Source organism: Triticum dicoccoides, unplaced genomic scaffold (genome assembly GCF_002162155.2).
Source record: "Triticum dicoccoides isolate Atlit2015 ecotype Zavitan unplaced genomic scaffold, WEW_v2.0 scaffold228193, whole genome shotgun sequence".
Taxonomy (NCBI): domain Eukaryota; kingdom Viridiplantae; phylum Streptophyta; class Magnoliopsida; order Poales; family Poaceae; genus Triticum; species Triticum dicoccoides.
The window spans coordinates 1-619 of record NW_021244748.1 but is presented as its reverse complement, the minus strand read 5'-3'; the positions used below and the strand labels follow the sequence as shown (position 1 = coordinate 619).

General features: G+C 54.0%; 1 protein-coding gene across 1 annotated transcript; it reads right to left on the bottom strand.

Annotated features, from left to right (window-relative positions):
* Positions 1–213: 213 nt before the first annotated feature.
* LOC119345345 lies at positions 214–486 on the bottom strand. The gene has a single exon (XM_037615464.1). The coding sequence runs from the start codon at positions 484–486 to the stop codon at positions 214–216; it is 273 nt and encodes a 90-aa protein (XP_037471361.1).
* Between the last annotated feature and the right edge of the window lie 133 nt (positions 487–619).

Sequence of the window (619 nt, the reverse complement as noted above, 5' to 3'; positions counted from 1 at the left end):
CACACACACACACACACACACACACACACACACACACACACACACACACACACTCAAATATCCAATCAAAACAAAACAATTAATCACACACACAAACACACATAAATACAAGCAACCATGCATACATAGCAGACATGCGTGATCTAGCTAGCAGCAAAGCTCAACCGGATAGACCTTGTCGATTATACATATGACCCCTACCGGTGGCTTATACTATCCGTCTTGCTCGTTGGCGAGCATCCGGCGGTGGACCTTGTCGATGAACTCGGACGCCTTCCGGTCGATGTCGCGCTCGGCGTACCAGTGCCGGGTGTAGTCGTCGTCGTCACTCGGCCGCACCCTGTGAATGTGATGGTACCTCTGCTGCGGTGCCGCCGCCACATCATGCTGCTGCCGCGTCGCCGCCGTGGCCTCCTCCTCCTCCTCCCTCTTGTTCTTGAACCCGAACAGGGATGCAAGCGCCGCCCTCTTCTTCCCACTCCCCATCGCGCAAATCTCTCTTGCTCTAGCTAAGCTTAGCTCCGTTGCAGAATATGCCATGGTAGTTTGCTTGGTTGCCTGCACGGAGACATGGTGTGGGTGTGGGTTTGTATTTATAGCGGCTAGACATGGCCTACCG